General features: G+C 41.6%; 3 protein-coding genes across 4 annotated transcripts; all 3 read left to right on the forward strand.

The window, feature by feature from the left end:
• Positions 1-2,689: 2,689 nt before the first annotated feature.
• LOC5496281 (retinoschisin) lies at positions 2,690-4,514 on the forward strand. Its single transcript, XM_048725153.1, has 2 exons — positions 2,690-2,881; positions 3,890-4,514. Exons 1-2 carry the CDS (start codon positions 2,818-2,820, stop codon positions 4,207-4,209), a joined length of 384 nt encoding a protein of 127 aa, XP_048581110.1. The 5' UTR covers positions 2,690-2,817; the 3' UTR covers positions 4,210-4,514.
• A 57-nt stretch (positions 4,515-4,571) lies between these two features.
• LOC125561386 (fucolectin-6-like) lies at positions 4,572-5,335 on the forward strand. The gene is made up of 2 exons (XM_048725705.1): positions 4,572-4,737; positions 5,073-5,335. The coding sequence occupies exons 1-2, from the start codon at positions 4,581-4,583 to the stop codon at positions 5,333-5,335; spliced, it is 420 nt and encodes a 139-aa protein (XP_048581662.1). The 5' UTR covers positions 4,572-4,580.
• A 352-nt stretch (positions 5,336-5,687) lies between these two features.
• On the forward strand, positions 5,688-25,171 carry LOC5520102 (receptor-type tyrosine-protein phosphatase mu). 2 transcript variants are annotated; one of them, XM_048724774.1, is made up of 31 exons: positions 5,688-5,842; positions 6,439-6,740; positions 6,836-6,971; positions 12,478-12,761; positions 13,347-13,488; positions 13,698-14,063; positions 14,348-14,626; positions 14,952-15,260; positions 15,931-16,025; positions 16,187-16,385; positions 16,481-16,586; positions 16,937-17,186; positions 17,368-17,416; positions 17,485-17,611; positions 17,861-17,973; positions 18,072-18,247; positions 18,316-18,403; positions 18,515-18,597; positions 18,753-18,792; positions 19,564-19,661; positions 19,738-19,857; positions 19,931-20,088; positions 20,275-20,410; positions 20,679-20,828; positions 21,153-21,249; positions 22,630-22,709; positions 23,171-23,305; positions 23,443-23,559; positions 23,675-23,832; positions 24,218-24,353; positions 24,982-25,171. In XM_048724774.1, the coding sequence occupies exons 1-31, from the start codon at positions 5,728-5,730 to the stop codon at positions 25,060-25,062; spliced, it is 4,725 nt and encodes a 1,574-aa protein (XP_048580731.1). In that variant the 5' UTR covers positions 5,688-5,727; the 3' UTR covers positions 25,063-25,171. The 2 variants fall into 2 exon arrangements, with proteins under 2 accessions (XP_048580731.1, XP_048580732.1); XM_048724775.1 differs by having other exon boundaries at positions 17,861-17,967.
• Positions 25,172-25,350: the final 179 nt, after the last annotated feature.

Genomic DNA, 25,350 nt, shown 5'->3' on the forward strand with positions numbered 1-25,350 from the left:
ACACGGATAAGTAAACTGATAGAATCAAACAGGAAAAAGCTCTGCTAGCAGGATAGAAAAACCTGGAGCTATTTGCAAGAATAATAGGAGGCGACAAGTTGACTGTCCAGTACCTAACAGACTGTTGAATCGAGTTATTCTCGTATTTCGCCCCTACTAGACCTAAAACACCAATCAAAAAGTTCATCACGCGATTAGTCTAAGAAATAGCCGGACTTGGGTGTCCACGGTAATGTTTCGGATCACAGAAAGGTACAAGAGAGATTCATTGCGTGTGACTCCCGATGCCAAAAATTATTATTGGCCTTATAATCAAAAGAAAACTCTTAACCATATTTAGCCCAAAGATTGATAAAAGTAATTAAATCTAACAAAACTATAAAATTGCGGCACGGACGAGGTTTGCCTTAGTGGTCCAGTTCAAGCAAAATAAGTTTAAAAATACGCGTTATGAAAAAAAAATATTTGCAGGATCGCAAAAAGGACAAGCCGCTCCGTGTAGAGCATATAAAAAGGGAAACGTTTTATTCCTAGTTATCTTCCTCTTACGTTGTGAGCTAGTTACGCCTTGTACAACGCGAGTTTTGTGAGGAATAAACCGGTACCTCCCTCCAAGCGGTGTGCTAGTCTTCCGTAATTTTCATCAACATCCCGACACTTATGCTCCACGATACCTCCATCGCTGCTTCCATTTTGTAAAAACATGTATTCATATCAAACTCATATCAATTGTTTTGTTGACCTTCTAACTAACTATCTGGGAGATAAATATTCAAACAAGAGAGAATAAGATAGGAGACGGACGCTTTGGTATTACCCGTGCGCCATGTCGATTCCCATACTTGCTATTTTTAGTAACCAACGACCCCACCACTACGCGTGACTTTGCTCCTTATGTTGTCCTACTCCATCGCGGGTTGGTGTTGTTGGTTTGCCAACTTGACAGGAATGTAAAGACACGCGAAAGAATAAAACAAATCTAATATAGTAAGCAAGATTAACAATTATACTCACAGGAAGCTAAGAATCCCTGAATAGTTTGACTGTTTTGTTTGTTTGAGCGGCGAAAAGCCAAGATGAGAGAAAAATAGCGACAAGCGATAAAATCCATGGCCGTGATGCTGCGTTTGATTCAGATCCCGTCTCCAGCTTGTTTAAATACAATACACATAGAAATGTCTAGAAGCAATGCCAAAGAAGTACAGTAATATCTCCCTCTTTATTTTCTCGTTATTAGAGAAGCTCAGCTACCTCGGCTTGCTGGCTTTGTTAATCATCACAAAAATGCATTCCCTCGCTACAAGGATAGTTTATGAAGATAGTACGCAGCTTGTGTGGCTGTTCACACTAACACGGATTCGTTTGGATCCGTATACTGTTTGATACTTTTAGGCGTGCCGTCCACACTAACACGCGCTTTGGATCATCGAATCCGGGTACTTTTGAAAACGCCGTCGAAAGTGAATCAAAATGAATCCGTATACTTTGGTCCGTAGTGTGGACAGTCGGATCCGTATCAAAATGAAAACGATGGCGTCATATCGCAGGCGCGTCTGCTGCTTTGAGCATGCGCATATAATAAAAACGAGGTCACTCCGTACCTTTCAGCATTTTCAAACGTTTGAATCCGTGTTAGTGTGGACGGCTGGATCCAGGCGAACACGGTGCGAAAACGATAGTGTGGACGCGAATCAAGTGATGCGTTTTCGGCGGAACGAATCCGGATACTTTTGAATCCGTGTTAGTGTGAACGACCCCTCAAAGTACTGCATTCCCTAAATAAACCGCCACTGTCTGTCTGTGTCCTTGATGGTAGAAGGAAATGTTCGATTGTGTTCTCTTCGGTCGAGGTGTTCTCTTCGGTTTCAAGTTAGTGAAACAGAGGCAAACAACAAGATGCAAATACAAAGCGCGGGGGTGTAGGGTGACGAAAAATGCTCACGCTCATTGGTAGGGTGGTGGTTACTAAAAATAGCCAGGATGGGGATCGCCATGCCGCACCATATTAAAAAATCGTTGTCAGAGCAGATTGCAAATAAAAAAAATTAAAAATGGCAGTTCTTACTAGGCGAGTACCCAGGATTGGCTGAGGGGGGGGGGGGGGGGGTGAGCAGTCATAGGTAACATATCGAGAAAGCCTAGTATTTAAAGATACCTTAATAAGAAATGACCCTGTGTACGCGCCTGCTTACGGCCGAATCACCGATATCAGAATATTTATTAAAAATGCAGAAAAGAAATATGTAAAAATCGTACGATTATCCATTAATGGGCATTAATGGTTCTGGCATCGCTGGAGCTTAGTTCTTTGTTAGAGCTTTGTTCTTACAAATTATTAGCACTTTTGGTCGTAACATTCGCCATTTGCATTTCGCGTTAAACTGTTAATAAATCTCGCGCTATTTCCACACTTTGTGTTAGTTATTACATATATTATATGCCATTGACGGGAATCAGCATTCCCTTAAGGCTATGGTTCGGAAGGTATAATGACAGATGGATGGGATCGGAGAGGAAGGAGATTGGGGGGGGGGGAGGGTGCGGCGAAATATTTCCCCAGTCTTGTTTCTGCGGCGCCCACGCCCCACGCATCCACGGCCCACGCATCCACGGCCTTAGACCCCGAGGATTGTTGATAAGGATCCTACAAAGTTATTTGATCAAAATGCTGTACAAAGTGCGGACGCGTGACAAGTGCATAGTGTGACTCGTGACTCGTCACGGTACAACACGTCTTCTTGTGTGATGACTTATCATGCGTCACAATTGGTCTCCTGCTGTATTGCTTTCGCTTATTAACATACTTTCCTTCTCGTCATGGCGTCCACGTCCACATATTTCCGGGTTCTTCTTGTCTTACTCTCCGCTCAATCTATAACAGGTAGGATGAGTATTTGACTGAGACATACGTACTGTGTACACACTGTGTAAATAGTTAATTATTAATAGGTAATTATTAATTATGAGTATTTGACTGAGACATACGTACTGTGTACACACTGTGTAAATAGTTAATTATTAACGCGCTTTATCTGCTATCACTGCCTGTCAGGGGAACTGTCAAGTTTGTTTCTTCGCGTGTGAATAAATGATAACATTATTTTGTGTTTATCGTACAATTAACAAAATTTACTACATATGTATCTTAATTGCAGTCTTCGATCAAACTTCCAGCTGTGAACCCGATTTATGTATTTTGGTGTCTTAAACTCCCTTTAGGAAACATATTGATATTACGTACGACATAAAAGACTTGCGAAGGTCGACTTAAAGAAAGAAATAAAAAACTTAAAGAAATATGTATTTATAAAAAAAAATGATAAATAATTTATCTAAAAAAAACTAGGTTCATTTCATTTATATCAAATTCCTAGGTATTCTTATCGTCCTCTAAATATATTGTCGTCATATCTAAAACGAAATAAGGCCTTAGACAATCTAGGTATTCCTAGGTATTCTTATTGTCCCCTAAATATATTGTCATCATATCTAAAAAGAAATAAGGCCTTAGATAATCAAGAGAAAACAATAGCAACAACAATATTGAAATAATAAGCAAATCAACAGGCTATATAAACTAAAAAATAATGTCTGGTCCATTTGCTTTTTCAAAAGTTTGTTCTGTTTGACTGTCCTTTGGCTATAGTGCTGACTTATTTGTTCTCAGCGAGTAAAGATTCCTTGATGTTACTATTTTATCTGCGTGTGTACCATATTAGTAAGTTATACTGCTTTTATGTTCTCCTATATCATGGATAATGTAAAAGCTATTGATCATTTATGACTTTTAATGATATTAGACTTTATAATGACTATTAATGGTATAATAAGTTTTGATAAATCAGGGATCATGCCAGACACATTGCTGATATGCTGATTAATGATGCAGGAACTTGCGACACCTCGCACTTGGGAATGGAGAGTGGCGCTATTGCAAACAATAAAATAACAGATAAAGCAGGAGTGATAGTGGGAGACCAAGCGAGGCTTGGTTACACAGACGGTGACTCGTGGTGTAAGAGCAGCAACGATGACTTCCTGCAGATCGACCTCGGTACCCCCCACATCGTATGTGGCGTGGCCACTCAGGGGAACCATCCCCAGGACCAATGGGTTATCAGTTTCAAGTTCACGTATTCAACAGATGGAACAACATATAGCTTTTATGAAGATCTTGCTGGAAATCAGGTAATGTATCACAATATTTGAGTTGAGTGTATCACAATATTTGAGTTAAGTATCGGCCTGGCGAGCGTCCGCTAATGAACAGGAATAGGTGGGCTAGCAAGTGACCAGTGTGATTTTGGTTCCTTATTCGTCCTTTTCCTTATTTGTTCATTTACTTTTTCAAATCCTTTTTTTCGATTTGAAACAGTATTAGGCATTACAGCTCACCTAGAACAAATCCAGGAGTATTTTCGTGAAAAAAAAATTGGTTCCTTTCACGTGCTTAACCGCTAAACGGAGTTGTGAACATGAGACTCTGTCTGTTATAAAAGATCAAATAACAATGCGTGCAATCACTTCCACAAATGATTCAGGGAAAAGAGAGAAAATCTACCTTCTAACGCTGTGTTTTAATGTCCCAGATGTTATTTGCCAACCAAGATCGGGATGGAGTCGTCCATCAGGTGTTTTACAAAGAGCTGGTCGCCCGATATGTGCGTATTCATCCGACAACATTCCAAGGCAAAGCGTGCATGAGAGGAGAGCTGTACGGAGTCAAGACCATTACAGGTGAGCACACTCGTACCCAGTCTCTCAGATGGGACCGAGCATTTAATATGACAATGCTTACTCAAACAGGGTAATACAAAGTAAAAAGGAGGGAGTTCAGTTAAAAGCGTAATTTTCAATAATGTGTCAATTACCATTATACTAATAATTCTATTTTATTTCGTATATATTACTTTATGCTTTTTATATATGAGAAGTTTGTAGCACACCATTGTATTTGCATATAGCATAGGTAGCTACACCAATTAAATAAACATTACTTTTCCTCGTGGTAATTGTTTAAACAGCATGAGACACACACCAGATTTAAACTGACATATCGCTTTTTATATTAGAAAATATCGCATTGGGCAAGCCAACAAATCAGTCAAGTACGGCATGGGATGGCGTCCAATCACGTGCTGTGGATGGCAACCGTAACTCTGCTTGGGTAGGGGGATCATGTACACATACAGATAATGAAGCTGCGCCCTGGTGGCAAGTGGACCTCGAAACAACCAAGTCCATCGCTGAAGTACTCATAGTCGCCAGAGGTGACTCGTCAGTTCATCGCCTTTGGAGCAACACTTTCGAGCTTCTTATCGGTGCGTTCCACTAAGCATTATTAAAATGCTCTGAGTATTACCTTACCTAAACGGACAATGCCAATTATATTACTTGTTCCCAAGATACACTGAAATCAGGCACGACCTTGATATGCATGTGCGCTCCTTAAGGTACAGCGGCAACCGCTCCATCCCAATTCTCCACACACATCTTAGGATTGAAAATCTGCAAATCTAGCTACCGCCATGGGTTCTAGTATGCTAGTATGTTGGTGAGGGTAATGCCCTTATCTCTCTAGAGATATTAACAAGCCTGTGAAATGACTGCAAATGTTGTTTACCCCTTTCATTGACACACTACTAAAGCCACTTTCTACTATCAGGTGATCAGTCAAATGGGTCGAATCCAAAGTGTGGCGACAGACATGCCGTCTTACCTTATGACATGATATCCATCGAGTGTAACCCGAAGATGAGCGGGAGATATATCAGGATCGTGTTAATAACGGCATTTAACGCACTGACACTTTGCGAGGTGGAGGTTTATACTGATAACTCAAGTGAGTATCGAAGCATTTTTTGTGTTGATGTTTATCTGGAGTGTAATATTCTAACATCTTACTATATTATCTTGTTAGACCTATACGGAACCCGAAACGATCCACAAAATTTGACCAACTGATCCCAGAACTCGAAACGATCCCCGAAATTCTTTAGAACCTCCTAGGGATCGTCTTCGGGTCCCGGGATCAGTTGGGGAATTTTTGGGGAACGATTCAGATCCTAGAATCATTTCGAGTCCCGTGTAGATAAGACCCGCTATTCTCTTAGACATCATTTTAGTAAACAATTGTCATATTTTCAACGGACGTTTTTGACCCGACTTTCATTATATCTCTTTTATTTTACGCGCTTTGATTTCGCGTTTGTTTGATATTTTATCAGACAGTTTTATTTTTGCGTTGTTTTCAGCCATGGAAACTCGAAATAAACTTAACGCAGAAATTATGGGAAAAATACACAAAAGGGGTTACTTGCATCCTTAGCTCGCATCAAAGCATCAAAGCAGTGTTCTAATACCGAGCTAATAAAAACGATTCCATAATTATCATCTCCCATCCATTGATATGTTTGATTGTCTGCATTTTTTCTAAAGTGTGTGGAGGACAGGCCATTGGCATATCTGACAGTCACGTGATCTCCGACGCTAAGCTGACCGCGAGCTCCAGTCAGTCGGGATTTCCCGCGAGTAGTGGTAGACTGCTGGGTGCGAGCGCGTGGAAGCCTGTGTCTTTGAGTACTGACAAAGAACCTTGGATTATGGTAAACCTCGGCGCGAAGTATCACGTGTGTGCTGTGGGGACTCAAGGGAGTCCAGTTGATGGCGACAGAAGCACAGTGTACATGATAGATTACTCACTGGACGGGAGGAGCTGGACAATCGAAAACATTGACAATGTAATGATTGTAATATGTCAATAGATGATAACCAGTATCTGCATTTTGTCCTTTTAAACATTTTCTATATCATTTACTGCCACGTGTATTTGCAGACAGGCAACAGGGATCAAAACACCATTATAAAGAACCCCCAGTCAATGTCTGCGATGTTTATTCGAGTTAGGCCTCGATGGCGGTCAGGTCACCCATTGTTCGCCCTAAGGATGGAGGTGTATGGCGTCATAGTAGGTGGGTTAATAACAGTGGAACCTCTTTATAATGGACACCCTCGGGACCGTGAAAAGTGTCCCTTATAAAGAATAATAATAATATAATAATTTAATATAGCATTATAAAAATCTCAATGCTTTACAAACATCCTACTCTATTCTACTTATATTTCTAATGGTTAAAAACTAATCAATTGTTGTAGTGCTTACAAAATAAGTACGTCTTTAAAGACGATTTAAATTTGCTGAGACAGTCGGTGTTTCTAATGTGTAGGGGGAGGGAGTTCCATAATTTAGCTGCAAAGTTTGAAAAAGATCTGTCCCCATAAGTTTTTGTTCGTGATTTAGGAATGACGAGAAGGTTCTTGTTAGCAGATCTAAGGGATCGAGATGGCGTATACGGTGTTAAGAGTTCAGTGATATATTCAGGAGCCTGGTTGTGGAGAGCTTTATGTGTGATTGTAAGAATTTTAAAGTCTATTCTAGAAGCAACAGGTAGCCAGTGAAGTTCCTTAAGAATGGGTGTAATGGCGTCCCTCTTCTTAGCACCAACGATTAGTCTTGCGGCAGAGTTCTGAACACGCTGTAGTTTGGCTATTTCTTTTTCTTGGAGTCCAGACAGAAGACTATTGCAGGCATCTAGTTTTGAAGTTATGAAAGCATGAATGAGCTGCTCACAGTTATTGCGGTCAAGGTATTTCCGTATTCTGCCAATGTTCCTTATAGAATGGTAGGCTGATTTGCAGATGCTGTTGACATGTTTTGTCATAGATAAACTCGAATCGATGATTACTCCGAGGTCGCGTGCTGCCTGGGCTGGTTTGATGAAATGTCCATCAACGTCGATTTCAGGAATTATGTTGGTTGACGTGAATCGAGATGAAATATGTACAATTTCCGTTTTATCGGGGTTACAAGCGAGGCCATTTGACGTACACCAGATGAGGATATCCTTGACACAGACTTCAAGCCTTGATAGAACTGAAGACCGATCTTCGGACGGGCAAATGGACACATATAACTGCGTGTCATCAGCATACATCATCGCACCAAGACCATGTGCACGAACAACATCTTCGATAGGCGCGAAAAACAAAGAGAACAACAACGGGCCGAGTACAGAACCCTGAGGAACGCCATAACGCAGTGGTTGGCTGGAGGATAGAACACCGTCTATAAGGACTTGTTGAGTTCTGCCAGTTAGATATGATTTGAACCACTGGAGTGCTATCTCATTAATTCCATAACGATGTTGCATACGCGACAACAGAGCCGAGTGTTCTATAGTGTCAAACGCAGCTGACAGGTCAAGGAGAACAAGTACTACTTCCTGTTGGCGGTCAATAGCGGTCAGAATGTCATTAAAGACGCGAAGAAGAACAGTCTCTGTGCTGTGGAAGGGGCGGTAAGCAGATTGTAATTTAGCCAGTAAGCCGTTGGGGATAAGATAGTTCATCGTCTGGTTAGCAGCGACACGTTCAAGTGTTTTTGATAGGAAGGCAACGTTTGTAATCGGTCGGTAGTTTGGATATACTTCGCGGTCAAGACTCTGCTTCTTGATGGAAGGGTTGATCACTCCACCCTTGAGAGAGGTAGGGAAAACACCAGATGACAAAGATGCGTTGACAATGGAAGTGATGGCCGGGGCAATAACATCAATGGATTGTTTTAGTACACTTGTCGGCACAGGATCTAATATGCACGATTTAGGCTTGGATTGTTGTAAAATATCACGTATATAACTCACTGATACAGCAGAGAACTCAGGAAATGACGCCACACATTGTGGCTGAGCTGGCGTCACTGACATCTCCATCGTTAACAGGGGCGATGATCGTAGGTTGTCCTTTAAATGCTGAATCTTGGTAGTGAAAAATAAGACGAAATCTTCTGCAAGAGCTTGAGGGGATTCATATGATGGTAGCAACGGAACCGGCTTCACCCTGAAAAGGCCATCAATTAAACGAAATAACTGCGTCTGATTGGAACCCGATATTTGATCCTTGTAGAAGTTCCACTTAGCTACATTCAGTGCAGTGCTGTAAGCTCTACACTTCTCTTCGTACATCTGGCGGTGGATTTCTAATCTCGATGAAACGTATCTCCGTTCTGCTTTGCGTTTCTGTCTTTTCAATAACCTAAGACTATCATCATACCAAGGTGAATAGGGTCGCAGTGTAACTGAAAAAGTGCGAACAGGAGCATGTTTCTCGATGAAGTGGTTTAGCACAGTGTTATACTGATCACATAAGACGTTGCAGTCAGAGTCATCACTCGGAGCAGAACTGTAGATGGCGGAATCCCTGATGTCATTGCACCAAGAGTCGAAATTAATTTTCCGTAACGGACGCCGATGCAGTATTTTCTTGGAGGCACATGGCTTTGGCATGTCAACATCACAAATAATGGCACTATGGTCAGATACAGAGTTAGGGAATGCAACGATTTGAGGACGTCCGCGCACTGACAAGTCGCCGTCCCGCACAACAACTAGGTCAAGGGTGTGGTCTTTTCTGTGCGTAGGACCTACTACCTTTTGCTCGAATCCAGCTGCATCGAGCATATCCAACAGTCTGACAGCATCAGCGTCACCAGGGTCTTCAATGTGAAAATTAAAGTCACCTGTTATAATTAATTTCCCAGGATCCATTGCAAGGTGTTCAAGAAGAACAGAGAAATCATCAAAGAACATTCGAGTAGTAAGCTTGTTTACTTTAGACGGTGGAGGTCTATAAACGGTGACTAGACGCATTGATGAGCTCGATGCAGTGATAGAGAGATCAACATATTCCAGAGCCTTAAAGACAGTCGACGTATTAGGTTTAACATTTAAAGCCTTTCTAAGAAAGAAACCAATGCCGCCACCTCGTCCAGCACGCGGTAGGTGAATAAAGTCGAAGTCTCGTAGAGTGTTTATTACATCGGCAACAGTGGGATCTGAGCAGTTAGGAACAGGCAACCGTGTGCTTGTGTCTTCAACCACGGTAGACTTAGAGTTGTTTTCAGCAGTCAGCCAAGTCTCAACAAGGGCTAAGACATCAATTCTTTTGGATATGACAAGATCACAGATAGATGCAGCTTTCCTGTTCATGGCACGAATATTCCAAGTAGCTAAGTGTAATCGAGGCGCACTGTCCGGTGTAATTTTTCCAGTATTTATTTTTAAGAGATTAGATGAGTTCCTGGCATTATGAGTGTTGGCGCTGGTCGAATAATCATGGCGTGTGGTGATTAACACAGGTAGGTGTTGGCTATTGTTCTCGCAAAGCTTAGTTCCATGAACAATAGAATGGTTGCGGCCGGGATCACTTGAGATCGCGGTGTTGACATGAAGTTGTAACTCAAGTTGTAAATTAGCTTCAGATCTCTTCCTCTTTCCAGCTCTTTTCCCTCTGAATCTGAATATACCCAGGTGCTTTAGTGTGCAAAATAATGAGATATTAACAGGTTTCAGAAACAGATTCCTTGTTCTCATTTGGCGACGAATACTGTAGAGGGACTCACGAGAGAATGTTGGTGTTGTTTTAGTGTACGAAGCTGTATGCAAATCCATAGCAGGTCTCGAAGAATAATCTAAGTGAATTTCTGGGCCAGGGTTTATAGAAATGTCCATAAATATTGTAACATCAATCGGAGGATCATGTCCTGGGATTGCTAGGGATGTGTAGCCATGTTTTGATATCTTGGTGAGGGAACGCGTCGATCGGTGAAATCCTGATGGCACCAAGCGCAATAAGACTGGCAAAGGCTTGAAAACAGTGCAAAAAAGCCCGAACTGGTGTTGCCTTGGGCGTTTCGGCGAAGACGAATCCATTTCATTGATTGAGAGATTTTGATGAGGAACAGTACCGATCATACACAAAATTAAATACAGAGCAAAAAACATCGTGGCCGCCATGATCGGCGCCTGCGCAATAACAGGTGTCCGCTTAATGAAAGGTCGACTTTTTTCGATCAAATTCGAAATTTAAACACATTTTATTTTGACCATAACCACCTTAGAATGAAAAAATAGCTACACGTTTTGCGCGTATTACTTCCCGATGCGCGATGGTCATTTCTTGTACAAGGCTACAGTTATTTGGCGCATATAAACTGAAACAAAACAATGAGGAAGTACACAGTGAAGAAGTCAGTAGACTGCGATGGTGCAAACCCTATGAAATGTATATCGTTAAAGGTTATGTCGTTTGGGGTTTCCATGGCATTATTATAAGAAAGTCTCGTAAAAAAGTAAGCATTGTGTCCGCTGAATAGAGGTAAAAAAATACAGAGATTGTTAAAGACGGGACCGTTAATATGTCAGCGTCCTCTTAATGGAGGTACGATTTACTGAATTAAGGTGTCCGCTAAATAGGTGTATGCTCAGTAGAGGTTCCACTGTACAATCATTGACAACATTTCGCGGATTTGGTGCCTTTAAATATCACGAACTATAAACCACAGATCACTGTTATAGAATCACTCAGCATTCGAGAGAGTGCTTGAGATCTATGTACTCCAATGACTTGTTATCGAGTATTCTTGAACTCTATTGTTTCTATTATCTGCTCTCTTTTCGGAGGTGCGACTGAACGAGGTCAAATGACAAAGGACATGGTCCGTCTAATAGCGCCCGTTCGTGTTTAATCGTCATAGAATTATCCGGCAGCGTTGCCGAAACGTGGAATAAGTAACCTTTAGTGATTATAAACACTTTTACATATTCAGTGATTAAAACAATCATTGCCACGTGAGACCCACGATGAAAAAGGTTCAAGCGTTTGACCGCAACGTACTGCTGGGTAAACAAAGGTATTTTTTATTGTGAGAGAATCTTTGCATGTACCAAATAATCTTCAATCCAAATTTTCCCAGCATCGAGCAGAAAACATTAATTTTCATTAATTAATTTTGATTAAAAGACACATGCTACTTTTAATTGAAATTCACTGCATGCAAAAACTATCTGGTGGTCAAACCTTTTCGACCTTTGTTTTTTTTACGCTTGAGCAGCAATCTAGAACGACTATCTATATAAGGGAGTGTTTATTAAATACACCGAGGGAGGGGGGAGGGGATGTTTTTTTTTTAAATCACCCCCCATCCCTCAAAAGTCAGATGGTCCACCCGTAAGGACGCCTGTGAAGGAGTATACATTTGTATATATTAGTTTTTGTTAAGAATATTTTTTGTATAAAAAGGGATAATGTCCAAAGTATAAAATACTGTTTGTATGTCGCTTTGTGGATTTGCAGGCTCCACCGCTCTTTAGAAGTTTTCATTTGTTCCTATTAACTGATAATAACAGAGTCCCCTTTAAAGGACTTTTTTTCGGACCCCCCCCCCCCCCCCCCCCCGTTTGGTGGTTAAACATTTTCGGAGCTCCCCTCAATATCTTCCCTCCCTCCCTCGGTGTATTTAATAAACACTCCCTAAACTTCTTAATAAAGCACTTGTTACCATGTGTTGCAGCACATTTGCCAGCGTAAGTTTAATTTATGTACTACGAATGTATACTAAACCAAAATTTTGTTTACACTTAGCATGTACAGCTCCATTTGGATTAGAAAACAACACGATTCCCGATGGTCAGATATCCTCCAATTCATCCGAGGCCAGCCACCCTGCCAGTCAAGGCCGCTTGTACGGAGCCTCGTCCTGGTGCAGTGTGATGTCATCATCTGGGTACCTGCAAGTCGACTTGGGTTCAAGAAAGACGGTTACGGGGATAGCAACACAGGGTGACCACACTAGAGATAACTGGGTTACGAAATACAAAGTCCTTCACAGCCATGATAACAAGCTATGGATGGAGACTCAATCTGCGGTTAGTTACGTAGCTAAGTGTTTATGTTTAATTTGGGATCTGTTAGGAGAGGTGTTGGAACAAGATATGTGCCCGTGGTTGAAACAGTTTTAACTGGATAAACAATTCAACACCTATACTATCGTAGGTCTTTGAAGTATCTTATTATCGATTAGTTAGGTGTCAGGAACCACTGTGCAAGTAGTTTTTCAATAGCGAGGATTGAAATGGGCCGATCGAGGGTCAACTATTTCAAATCACTTGGAATTAATAAGGCTTTCATTAAACAAGAAAAAGAATTGGAACCTATTGGCGCTACTCCACTGCATTCTGGGTAAATGCTATTTTTGTGATAAAAATGTAGGAAACCACCGAACAGCCTCTATCTGCTGATGTGCGTCGGACCTTGTGGTCTGCATCTACAATTAATAAAACCTTCAAAATAAAAAGTCGACAACAACGCATATTTATGTTTTTTTAGAACTATACTTCGGCAGGCCAATACCTGCCTTCTTCAGGTTATAAATGAGATACAGTGGCATAGTACAGCTTTAAGATTTTATTTTTGTGATGGTACAATGTAACTGCCTTTTGGCCAATTCACAGGAGTTTGATGGTAATAGTGACCGAGATAATGTGAAGGTGAACTGGTTTACAAGACCTGTTGGCGCACGTTACATTCGCGTCCTTTCGACTGCCAGCAACGGAGCTACCTGTATGCGGATGGAGCTATATGGATGCAACAGATGTAAGTTAAGGAATACAAAATGCTGAATCTGGGGCTGCGAGACGATTTCATCTTCTATACTGTCTTGGTTTTTAATCTATTCCTAATAGATTCCTAGCATTTTTATCATATTGACAATTCCCTCCTGAATTTTGTTATTCCCTTAACGGCCTACAGATGGATGTAAACCGTGTTATGTATGAGGGATTTAGTTATTCTTGTTTCCTCAGACGTCGAAGTTAAAGTTGCACCAATGAGTGACGTCGTCCTACCTGCGTCATCCAGTGGTCACGTTGATTTACAATGCCTAGCACGTGGATATGGCATGGAAATCACGTTCCGATGGACGTTGACTGAATCTGACGTTACTCATCTCTCCGGTGGTGCCAGAAGAAACAACACTCACGCCATGTCTTCATTTCGATACAACTTCACAAGCGCAGAAGCTGTATTTGACGCATCTAACTGCACTCTCCCATCTTCTGGTAGAGACGTGTCTTGTAAAAGTCGATTTCCGTACAGATGCATCGCATGGTATCCCACGCTTCCTGGGGGTGTTGTTGACTATAAAGAGGCCTTTGTCACTACCACCTTAAGTAAATACCTTATAAAGATAAGCTAGTTTATTTTTAACGAAGCGAGTGCGTATAGAATAGATGATAATGAGATGTCAAGCATGAACCACTTCCATTTAATCAATACCACAAATAAGAATCGCGAGGAAAAGAGGGTCATCAGATCATCAGTTTCTTTTCACTAGTTGGTGAATATGGTGAATTTGAAATTTGAAAATAAAGCTTCGAAGCACCACTTCTTTACAGCAAAGTTTTAGAAATTCCAAATTTTAATTGTCTTAATTGAAGTTTTTAATGTTTTTCAGAGTTGCCTGGGAAACCATTTGCCGTCAATTCAACCGAAGTCAGATCTCGTTCAATATCTTTAACATGGAGTTCCCCTGTGAAGGAAGATGGTGAGCTGATGACGACATCGTACAAGATAGAGCTGGTCACTAACGGAACGATATACACAAGCTCTAGCAATCAGTCGGCAGTGACGGGTCTCAAGCCATACACGGGCTACAGGTTCAGAGTAAAAGCCGTCAGTTCAAGAGCAGAAGGAGCCTGGAGCGATGAGGCGCATATTGTTACGGAGCAGGAAGGTAAGTGGAATATGTCACCCTATTATCTCGGTCTCGGTCTTTCCTTCTTTTCTTACCCTCTCCTTCCCATGCCAGGAATAATTGGTACACCTAACGGGAAATAGATAAAATGCAGGATGGTTATGGGAATGTAGTTCCTTCTTGAATTATCCCTACTAAACCAATGTATCTTAATTTATGGGTTCGATCAAAAGTCATATTTCCATGGCATTATTACGCTTATTCTAAGTAAAACCGTTCCGACGTTATTTTGAGAAGTTCTATTGCTACACACACTCGTTTCATCAAAACATTTTATTCTCAATCAAAATGTTTAAATTCACAGCTCCAAGTTATTCCCCCGAAGACCTTGCAGTTGGTTACAGTGACGGGAAAGCTCATAATATTACCTGGAATCCAATCCCACACAACCAAAGTAATGGCGTCATCGTAGTTTACGAAATCACGTGGGTCAAAGTAGCCAATATAACGCGAAGTCGTCGCGCGCTTGATGCTGTGTCGTCGGCAAACACGTCATCTACGTCATACCGCCTGACAAATCTGCTGCCCTGCTCAGTTTACAACATCAGCGTCCGTGGATACACTATAGCGGGCCCTGGACCCTTCACACGACCATTGAGTCTGAACACACCCGGTAAGTTAAACAAGTACAAAGCACTTACCGCGTAAAGGAAGTGCTGCCCTTTCTCTTTATTTATTTATTTTTTAACACACCTGGCAAGTAGACTGATTTTATAAAAGGAATCATTACGGCTTATAGTTGTTGCAGTCTTAGGAATAATTTGGTATGTCTAGAAAATTGTAGAATAACTAAATGGTCTACGTAAGAGTGGTTAAATGAGGGAAAAACTCAACAGAAGGTTGACAAAGTAGTTTTGTTAACATTTCGAGCATTATCCCTCTGGCGGAGCAAAATAGATAAAAGAGACAGGCCGGATGGGGCCTTGAGAAATAAGTAGTCGGCGCGAGCGAGCCGACAAAGAGTTGAATAGGGACAATATATTAGAGCAGGACGTGCTAAGGGACTAGTCGTAGTCTACTCCCAGAGGGCTTCAGCCGGTCCATTAAGCATCAAACCCTAACGTGAGAAATTACCCCAAGGTAGTACCTAGTTCAAGGACACGGAGTTCTGAAAAGCTGTCCCCATAGGAGTGTTCTTCCTCCTTTCTCTTCTCGTCCACCCCCTCCCCCCTCCGCCGCCTCGTTCTCGACGCTCGTTACGTTGACCTCGACACTCTTGGAATCCGAGGATGGCCTTTTTTTACCTGTATTAAATTTAACTATTCATCAAATTTGCTTTTCAGCCCCTGGTGCGGCAAAAGACGTCAAGGCGGTCATAGATAGTGGTAAAGTGAATCTAAGCTGGAAGAAGCCAGACCTTGATGTCCTTGGCTTTAAGGTAAAGAATAATGTCTTATCACCCATAAGCTATATCCGGTGCAAGTCAAACAAACGAATGAAGTTTTATCTTCATTTCTGTTTATTTGCATTGGAATTTTTAAACAAACAAACAAACAAACAAAAAACAAATCTACGTACACTGAAAAATTGTGTCTCTAGATTTACTACTCGGGCTCCAAGTCCTACGACCCATCTTTCAATCACCAAGAGACACAAGGGCCAGTGAGCAGAACTGCTACAACCAGAGAGATCTCGGGGCTCGTGCCGGGCACACGCTACGAGTTCAAAATAAGAACACTGACTTTGTGTGGCGAAGAAGAGTTCAGCAACACAACGGTTGTAGATACGGAAATAGAAAGTGAGTTTTGAGTAATTTTGAGAAAATCGAATCTTGAAAAGCTTAGTTAAGGGCTATAATGATTTGAAATGATTTTTTGTACCGTTCCTCCCTAGATCCCAAGGCTCCAAACGTATCCGAACCTGCAACAGTGAATGGTAGTTCGTCAGGAAAAGCAAACATCACCTTGTGGCCGGTAAAGCAGACCAACGGACCAATCAGGTGCGTCTATTATCACCTGTATATCATATGCCACTCTGTTTTCTCTTTCATCAGCACAACTATTATACTGTATATCAAAGTAAATGGACTCTGCCAAATTTTCGTCTTTAATAAGACGAAAATTTGGCAGAGTCGATTTCCAGTTTTTGGTGTATTGTATCCATTGTTCTGGTACGAGATTACAACAGTTTGGGCTTTTTGATTCTATTTAAAGTAAATGGAAATACATCCAGGGGCGGATCTAGAGGAGGATTTGAATGGGCTAGAACCCCCTGTAAAAATCCTGTAAAAATGCTTATAGGTATCATTACCCTTCTTGCATATGTTCATGTTACCTTTTCTTTTAATAGTTTTTACCAGGTTATTGTGGCGGACAGGACTGATGGAATCCCTGTTGCAAATTTCTCCGAGCTGGATAAGAATCAGGAAGAGTCTCCCGATCTGTACATTTCTGCTCAGATTGATTACGCAGCAGTTGGTGCATCAGGTTTTGCATTTACTCTTGGTAACGGAAAGCTCTATGGTGGCTTTACTAACGGCAAGCTGGAGGGGGGAAAGACTTATGAAGTTTTCCAAAGAGCAGTGACGAAAACAGATAAGGTAAACTTTCAAGATATAACAAAAGCAACACTTGCAACATCGCACTTTAAAAATCATTTAGCAATCGAGCCCAGAGTGGTGCTTTCCAGTTACCATCTACTCAAATCACCAAATCTTAGCCTATAATAAAACAGTTTAACCAGACATTATAACAATCACACATTTTTTTATTCGATTTCAGAAATTGTACATTGGTAAAGAGGCCTTGATTGCAACTGTTTCTACCAAAGGTATTTTCAGATTTAGCTGTTTCTCTTCCTTGTTATATTTCACGTAATATTCGTCATCTCTATTGTAGTTTCTACAAAATCATCCCAATCCCCAGTAGAGGAGAAAGGTGGACCAGGAGGGGAGGTTGCTGCATATGTGCTGGTCCCTCTCTTTGTCATTATTCTCATCATCGTGGCAATCTTTTTGATGAGAAGGTAAGAATCACACTATAAACAGGGGATGGGTCCAGGGGGCTGGTACTCTCACCCAATCCCCTTCCGACTTAGATTTCAGAAGTGATTTATGGGAGCTAAAACCCGCAAAATTACCAGCGTCAATAGCTATCGGCGTATTCCCTTTCGAGATGCCTTCTCCTTTCGAGAAGGTTCCGCTCCTGATCAAAATGAATGATCATACACTTCGTAGCAGAACCTTTTCTTAATGACCTCCATTATTATTTCCAGGCGGAAGCGACCTTTGAAAAACAACAACAAAACCAAGTCTCGGGAGCCGCTCGATGTGGGACTATCGGACATGAATCATAGCGATGTTGACAGCTCTCTGAACAATGGTGCAGGTTTGAAATTTCCTGTTTAATTGAGGATTTGAAGCTGCTGACTAAAGCTTAGTTCTCGTAATACAGAGCTTGCTATTGATCAGTGATTGGTTCTACAGAAATATCAACAGACGCGCCGATCAGCACAACTCCTGCCCAGCCTTCAGATGACTCTCTGATCTACAGCGAGCCCATCACTGAAACCAAGCCGGGACCAATTCCAAAGCATCAATTTCCTGAGTATTTCAAGCGCGTCAGTCAGAACAACTACGCCACCCTTCATCACGAATTTGATGTAAGAAAAAAAGTGATCACGATCTCGAACTGCAATGTCGTTTTCCTAATAATTGTTCTTGTTTTCAGAACCTAGCAAATACGAAGCAATCCTCAATCAATGTAGCAAAGAAGCCAGAAAACAAAATAAAAAATCGCTATGGCAACATTGTGGCATGTAAGAATCATTTGCCTTTGCCCGTCCTTTTAGTATCTTTTTTTCCCTTTTATAGAGCCTTAAAGACAGTGCTATTTTCATTTTAAACCGTGTAATTATGTATTCTTGTAGATGACCACACGAGAGTCGTGCTCAAAGGGCCTGGGGGAAATAGAGATGGACGCTCTGATTATATAAACGCTAGCTACCTCCAGGTATGTCGATATTATACAATTTGTCATTATCCACAATAAGCAAACTTCTTATCAATGACGCAATGAAGATCAGGTTTTCCAAGAAAAAGAAAAGTGGTATATCAGAGTACACGTGACAAAGAGTACAATCGAGGAATACTTTATTTGTTTTTCAGGGTTTTGATGGAACTCCTAAGAAATACATTGCTGCACAAGGTACCATTTATTACATAAGTTATTAAAACAATATAATGAAATGAATACCCTTTGTTCTTTGTTTCAAGCATTTGAAAACGCTGACATTTAACATTTAAAATAACATTTAAAAATGTTATCGATGTTTTTATCGGTTTATACCGTTTGTATCGATTTTAAACGAAATGATGCCGTAATGACTGATGCATCAGTAATAGGACGAAGAAAGTGCCATATTATTCTCGATGAAGAATCACCCTACGCTCTGATAATCAGACGGAACTAACAAAACACCTTGTCGAACATAGGTCATTTATAATCCTCGCAGTCTGAAGGGTCGTCCACACTAACACGGATTCAAAAGTATCCGGATTCGTTTAGCCGAAAACGCAACGCAGGATTCGCGTCCACACTATCGCTTTCGCATCGTAATCGCATGGATCCAGCCGTCCACACTAACACGGATTCAAACGTTTGAAAACGCTGAAAGGTACAGGGTGACGTCATTTTTATGATATGCGCATGCTCAAAGCAGCCCGCGCCTGCGATATGACGCCATCGTTTTCATTTTGATACGGACTCGACCGTCCACACTACGGACCAAAGTATACGGATTCATTTTGATTCACTTTCGACGGCGTTTTCAAAAGTATCCGGATTCTCTGGATCCAGCGCGCGTGTTAGTGTGGACGGAAGGCCCCTGAATCCTCCGAAATCGCATCAGCTTACCCACAAGACATCTGAATAGTATGTCCAAAAACAAACCGCCGTTTCTGCCGGTATAATCTTTAGGTCCCGTTGAGCCGTCATGTGACGACTTCTGGCAGATGGTGTGGCAAGAAAAGTGTTCAGTCATCGTCATGCTCACGGGGCTGATCGAGGGAAGTAAGGTGAGATATGGGTTATCTGTAAAAAAAGAAAACTGTGTAATAGTTTTCGTATTAATTTCTAACTTTGTTGCCCTAGGAAAAGTGCCATAAGTATTGGCCGGATACCAATCAGCCAAAACCTTACGGTCAATATACTGTGTCATTGTGCAAGAACGAAGCTTTTGCTGATTACACGGTCCGGACCTTCTTGGTCACGGTGAGATTACAACAACAAAGGGTAGGGGATGGGGGATTAGTTTGGCGAGCTTATACTCTTGTTTTGATCTCAGTCAGCGCCAACAAACGAGCAGCGTTTTATCTACCAATACCATTTCACGGTTTGGCCTGACAAAGGGGTACCCCAGTACGCGACTGCCGTGCTGAGGTTCAGGAAGAAGATCATCAACGAGTCTCGTCACAACACCGCACATTGGATTGTACATTGCAGGTCAGTCAATTTTCCGATATTCGAAGCTTTTCTAGTTTTCATGGGGCACGGCAACGACGGATAAAAATAAAAGAGAATACTTGGGAAAACAATGACATTGAAAGTCTAGTTATTATGTGAAGAATTAAGAATGGTTAAGTCATGATACAACCGTTTCTGATTGTTTTTTTTTTCATACCGTTATAGTGCCGGCGTTGGCAGAACAGGCGCATTTATTGTGATAGACGCAATGCTTCGTCAGGCGAAGGAGAAAAAGGTCGTGGACATTTACAACTATGTTCGAGCCACAAGAGGAGACAGGCCCCACATGGTCCAAACTAAGGCAATGCAATTCAATTCCTTATTTAAGGCAGATCAAGACGATAGATCGTAAGAGTGAGTTTTACGGATGGAATCATAGGGGTATACTTGCAAATTCTACGATGTTAGAATATCATAGCAAAAAGCAATCAGGGAAGGGGTGGAATCTAGAGAAAATGTCAAAAGCAGTGGACTTAAAAGATGATGGGGAAAACATTTGTGCAGATACTCCTGTCATATTACAAAAATAATATGAGAATTCCACAATGAAGCCTCTGATCATTATCTAGGACCAATATGTGTTTATTCATCGAGCGGTTCTTGAAGCTCTGGTGTGTGGAAGTACAGATATTCAAGCGCCGAACCTTCGTAATGTCATGACTAAACTCGAGAAGATCCGCCCGCGGGAGCAGGTGTCTGGTTACGAGTCCGAGTTTCAGGTAGGGCTACAAAGTCAGTATATTACAGTGCGACACGCGCAACCGTGGCTACCTTGACAAATGAGGATCCGAGAAACTACTATCTGATTGATAACCGAACCGAAGAAGGTGATGGGGTCACCAATATCCAAAAGAAAACAGATGATTTGGAGGGGGGGGGGGGGGAGTGTAAAATTTAGCTTCAACATAATTTTCTTTTAAAATTTATCTCACCACACCTGGATCCGCCGGACGCCTATCCGTCAGAATGTTTTGCTCAATGGTTCAATTAATCAGCAAACCAATATTTGCTTGACTTTATTTCTTCTTCTTCCATCTATTTAGAGACTTTCCATCTTTTGGTTATCGCCTGATGTTAGGGTGGAGTCTGCGTCGAGGGCTTGCAACGCGTCCAAAAACCGCTTCCCAGACATTCTTCCATGTGAGTAACAATACATATTTCTACCGGGTATAAAGATACATATAGAATAGAAAGTGAATTTTGAATCACTGAGACCCGAGCATAGAGTGGAACTAGAACCTTTGTGGGTACATTTCTGAGCTATCTATGGAATAGGGCTAGATATCTGATGTGGGTGGAAGGAAAACCCCTGGAAATCAGGTTAAGGGTAAAGTAGCTTGTCGGTACCGTCATGCTGCCGCTGGAAAAGTTTATAACAATTTTGAGTGCCAAAACGCTGGCAGCTGCTGTGGTGTGATTGGGCCCTTTTTCAAGTGTGAAAAAAGGCCCAATCACAGCACAGCAGTGTTAACTTGTAAATCCTAGAGTCGCTGACAAATGCTTTGCCTGTTTGATGGTTCAAGTTACTTTGTTTTATACGATAAGATAAACTTTGAAGCCAGAATAATTGCTAGTGATACAGTTTTGTTTAATGGGAAAGAACGATGTTTCAGTTTTTGCTCAGCTTCTGACAGGCTTCGGTAGAAGCCTGGTATTTCTAATCTTGCCACTTTTTTTAAAGAAGCCCGCATAAATGGCGACTCGAATGTTCCCGAGGACTCTGTCGTTGTGGTTGTTTGCCCGCTGTAGTCGATCGTCCAACTGCAAGTAAATAAGCTCCAAGCGCTTGGAGATCAGATCTATATTGAGACGAATTCTTTTTTGAGTTTAAGTTGTGGAAATTCGTCTGCTGGAGCGTCGGGCTGCAGCATGAAAAAAACATAAACAAAGGCTAAGTTTTCCACGTCTACGAGAGCGTTTCTTCCTCAAAAGTTCAAACTAATAAAAAATAAGACAACGATTTAGTGTGCACTGACCGAAAAGGAACATACCTCTGACGTTCCATTTTGGTATCTCGAAGAAAGAAACTGTATTTAATTCCGGCTTTCGACGTGTCACGCCCCCAGAACTAGTCTTACTAGGAAACTTTTCCAGCGGCTCTTCTACGGTAGTGACCTTTGGGAGCGCCCTCAAAGTACGCTGGATCCTCGAGCATGCGGTACAGTAAGAATAAAAAAGAATTGCTGGAGTTCCGAGAGTGTACATATGACGTAAATGGCAAAGCATCTGACATTTAAATTAAAAAAAATATATATTGCAAACGGCAAATATCAATTGGCAAATGGGAGTAGTTCTTCGACTGAAAGGTACAATAAGTTCTCATTATAGTCTTTCCGAATGCAAGAGAATAGTTCGATTATCCATTTAAGGCCATCAATGCATTTCTGGCTCTAGCATCGCTGGAGGCCATTTTTAACACCTTTATGTTTGAGAATAATGAACACTTTTCGGTCTTGCAAACTGCCTTGGCTATTTCCCGTTTAATTTGGGGTGTTAAAGATTTACCACTATTTTTTTTAGTGGACAGCCATCGAGTCGCGCTCCATTTGAGTGTGGATAAGGACCCAGGAGCAGATTACATCAACGCCTCATTCGCACACGTAAGAAACGAAATGTTCTTGTTTAAGAAACTCGTGGAAATTCATCAGTATTCCATTGTTCTTCATCCGGGAACCTGTACAAAATTGCTGGCAACTGCGTAAACGAGAGAACACGCCCACTTTTCCCGTTCAATGTTGTTTACTTGTAAGATATTTTGGTGGCTTTACTAAAAGTCCATTAACTTTGTTTGGGCATCAATAATGACATCCTTTTGTGAAGTGTTTGATCGTACACCCGTTACAATAGCTCATTCTTTTTTTTATGAATGTAAAATGGAGGAGCTCCCTTATCCACAAAAGCATGATGGTTGCAAGGAGACTCCTCGCCACCCAAGATTTTTTTCTTTTTAAATTTTAATATTTGTAATTATATGTGGCAAACGAATAAAATGTAATGAAATGAAGAATTCTTTATACGGACATTTCCTGTTAGGTAAATCATCTTATATGTCAACTTACAGGCATACAGAGAGAGAAACGCATTTATTCTGACGCAAGCTCCACTCGAAGATACGATCGCCAGCTTCTGGCGCATGGTCGTCGACTACGACCTGGGTACGATCGTCATGCTGAACAGTCTCGACGAGGAAGATGAGGTAAGTCTACTACTCAAGGCTGGGTTGTTTTAGCAGAGAGGGAGCAGGGCGTTCGTGTTGTGGGGAAACTTATTTCAAAGTTTTACGTGGAAGGGAGTCCGCTTATTTTGAAGATTACCATGCATTCTCTTCAACAGCACTTCCCACAATACTGGCCCTCACAAGGCGCCGAGGAGTATGGCGGAATAAAAGTCGAGCTCCAAGAAGAAGATGACAAATCTTTTTTTATCTCAAGAAGATTTGATATTACCACGGTATTCCACATACTTTTAAGTTGTCAGCTGAGTGCAATAAATATCTAAACTTTCGTTTGAAGATTTTCTGAAATTTAAGCTGCTCCGACTTAGATATGATTATATCTTTTGTTAGAAGGGAAAGAGCACTCCTCAGAGGATATGCCACTTCCAAGTGACTAACTGGAGCGACCACTCAGTGCCTGACAAACCGCTCGACCTTCTTCCCTTATTGAACGATATCCAGACATCTCAGCAAAAGTCAGGCGACAAGTCTATTGTTGTTCAGTGCAGGTAAGTGTACTGAACATGTAATACAAAAAATGTTTACAATAAAGTCAAGGCTAGAATTGGATGTTTGCCAGATAGTATACAAAGGCATAGATTTAATCGTTTACGTATGAATTTTCTTTCGCTTTGAAAGAAAATTGCACGTCAATGTATTTTAGGCCTTTATCCGAAGTTATTGGCAGGCGCACCTATGAAAATTTCAATGCCCCTGCAGTTTCGATGTCACTATGATATTGAATAAGATTCAGTCTGCCCTGAAGAAGTTTTAGTAAAGCCGACAAATCGGGCAGTGTTAGTCCTACATTCAAACTGTTACGCTATAGTTTCTAGAGAACATCAATTACCGGTCCTTTATTTTGACATTTTACATTGTACGTTCAATCTACAGTGATGGCGTCGGTCGCAGTGGAACACTCTGCGCGATAATGTCCGTCATAGAGAGGGTCAAAGTGGAGCACGTTGTGGATGTCTTCCAGGCCGTCAAAAACCTACGAATCTCCCGACCAGGTGCAGTTGAGACACTGGTAAGTCAGAAAAACTACATTATAAGTAAATTATAATAAAGACCCGTAAAAACAGCGCTCATTTCTGGCGCCGCTACGCTCGGTTGACTACACATCCCCGTACCCAGGATTTGTATTGGGGGGAGGGGGTGCGAAATCCGAAAAAGTGGACCTAATTTTTCCGGAGGGGGAGGGGGATGGGGAGGGAGGGAGGGAGTTCTTTGGTAAAAATATGACCACCCCCGAAAAAAAGGGTTCTTTTATGCCTTTGCAGTATCTCCATGGGACGTTTATTGTCGGATTTGGCTACATACGATAGTGATCTATCGTATGCTTTATAGTTTTTCTACAAATAGCACGTCTATGAAAAAACCGAAAGTGGACCTTCGGCCGTTGTGTGTGTGTGTGTGGGGGGGGGGGGGGGGGGGGGGGGGGAGGGGTACCCCTGGGTACGGGCCTGCTACAAGACATAGAAAATGTTGCCGAACTTATAAAAGCAACGCTCAACATGATGTTCAGAAAGCGCTATGATTGCTAAGCCAGATTTTCGCCAGAAATATTTTCGATGTTTGCACGGGGCTTCTTGAAACTAAATATTATATTTTTACGTCTTTTGTCTCATCACCTCTCTATCCATCCCTCTCTTCAGGAGCAATACAAGTTCTGCTATGATGTCACCCTCGCTTACCTCGACTCATTCAGCACCTATGGCAACTTTAGCGATTGTTAAGCATGTGCTCTAGTGCTTTGCACATCAGGAGAAGAGATTTGCACCATATCCCAAGGATTGCTTGTTGGTATGCCTGGGCGCGCGCGGTACAAGGTCAAAATGACAGTGCTGAAAAACGCAAGACTAGTTCCAGTACCGCGAGGTTAAACCAGCCTTTTTGTTTTGAAATGGTGGCGTTTTACCGGCGAACTGTCACATTTTGGCGAATGCTAAGAAAACTAGATCAAACCTAAGGCTAAAATTTTCTTTTATGACTCCCTCATTATCAAACAAATCTGTCATCTTTTG

Source organism: Nematostella vectensis, chromosome 3 (assembly GCF_932526225.1).
Source record: "Nematostella vectensis chromosome 3, jaNemVect1.1, whole genome shotgun sequence".
NCBI lineage: Eukaryota > Metazoa > Cnidaria > Anthozoa > Actiniaria > Edwardsiidae > Nematostella > Nematostella vectensis.